The sequence below is a fragment of the Volvox carteri genome, assembly GCF_000143455.1.
Source record: "Volvox carteri f. nagariensis unplaced genomic scaffold VOLCAscaffold_27, whole genome shotgun sequence".
In the NCBI taxonomy this organism is placed as follows: Eukaryota; Viridiplantae; Chlorophyta; class Chlorophyceae; order Chlamydomonadales; family Volvocaceae; genus Volvox; species Volvox carteri.
In genome coordinates, this window is record NW_003307570.1 from 1,173,727 (window position 1) to 1,175,194 (window position 1,468).

The 1,468-nt window shown below is 53.3% G+C and overlaps 1 protein-coding gene across 1 annotated transcript in view; it reads left to right on the forward strand.

Annotated features, from left to right (window-relative positions):
• The window catches only part of VOLCADRAFT_92719 (uncharacterized protein), a gene marked incomplete at both ends in the record, with an annotated part of 14,980 nt that overhangs the window by 9,419 nt on the left and 4,093 nt on the right, over window positions 1-1,468 (forward strand). The window contains 3 exons of the mRNA XM_002952001.1: window positions 36-135; window positions 489-595; window positions 997-1,161. Coding sequence (XP_002952047.1) covers window positions 36-135; window positions 489-595; window positions 997-1,161 — 372 coding nt within the window. The remainder of the gene's footprint in view (window positions 1-35; window positions 136-488; window positions 596-996; window positions 1,162-1,468) is intronic.

The following is a 1,468-nucleotide window of genomic DNA, read 5'->3' on the forward strand; positions in this document are numbered from 1 at the left end:
GTGACGGCACCCGCGGTTGGCGGGCTGCGCACCAGCGGCGGCGTATTACAAGCAGGCGCTGGACGAGCTGCTCAAGCCCTTATCGTACGTGTACGACGAGGATGATTTCGATGCCCCGGTGGTGTACGTGGACAGGTATGTGTGTGTGTTTCTGGTGTTGGGAGGGGGACGTGTGGTGGAAGGGGTGAGGACGAAGGGATAAGGGGGGGCGGGGGTGGGGCGGGGGAGAGGCCACGTAGAGGAGGTACGGAAGTACGGTCCTTCTCTCTCTCCCTCATCAACATCATCATCATTATTATTATTATTATTATTACTATTATTTCATTATATTATATTATTTTTTTATATTTATTGTTATATTATTTTTATATTTTTATTATTATTTTCATCTTCATCATCATCGCTTTTTGCATTTTTCTCTTCTACTTTGCTCATTACGATTCCCTCCCCTCCCTCGCCCCCCCCTTAACTGGTTCTGGTGCCCTCAGAGCGGATATGTTGGGCAGCTCTTTCGCCGGCCTGATGGACGTGGAGGAGTGGCTGGACCACGAGGGAATATGTGTCAAATTTGAAGACGAGGAGGCGTACGGAGATGGTACGGCGGCAGCGGGAGTTGCGGAGCTACCGCCGGTGCCAAGATGGCGGTCTAGGGGGGGCTGTTGTCTGTGATGTGATGTCTACCTTCATCCACATCGCCATTATCGTTATCATTCATTCGTACATGTACATCGTACATGATATAAATATCATTTATCATGCCCAGTTGGTGTCCTGTGTCACGATTGATGGTCCGGTCGAATACATACACACATACATACATACATACATATATACATATATACATACATACATACATACATACATACATACATACATACATACATACATACATACATACATACATACATACATACATCAGGATGCTGCACCCTGACCTTGCGTCCTAACTGCTGCTGCACCCTATGGCTGGTGTTGGTTGTGGCGGTTGCTCCGCAGGTGTCCTCCGCGAGTGGCTTACCGAGATCGCCTCCTCCGTGTTCGACCCCAACGCGGGGCTGTTCCGGCTGTGCGAGGGGGACGTGCGCGCGCTGCACCTCAGTGCCGCGGGCAGTCAGCAGGACGACCAGCTGGAGCTGCTGAGGTTCGCGGGGAGGATCATCGGTGGGTAGGAGGGGGGGGAGGGAGGGCGGAAGGGCGTGTGTGTTTTGGAGGGGAGGGACACCCCGAAGTTCCCCGGCTGGGTAAGCGTGCGACTGAAGGCGGGGGGTAAGAGCTTCCCATCCCCCCTCGCAATACACATTCACGTACACATTCACGTACACGGTAGAGTTCCGTACATACACCGTGTACATATCCATATCCACGCGGCGCCCGGGGGCCCGCCGCGCTGATCTGCCGCCACACAGTCCGCCACACACACAACCTCCTCTCTTCCAGGCCAACCTCCCCACCACCACCACCACCACCA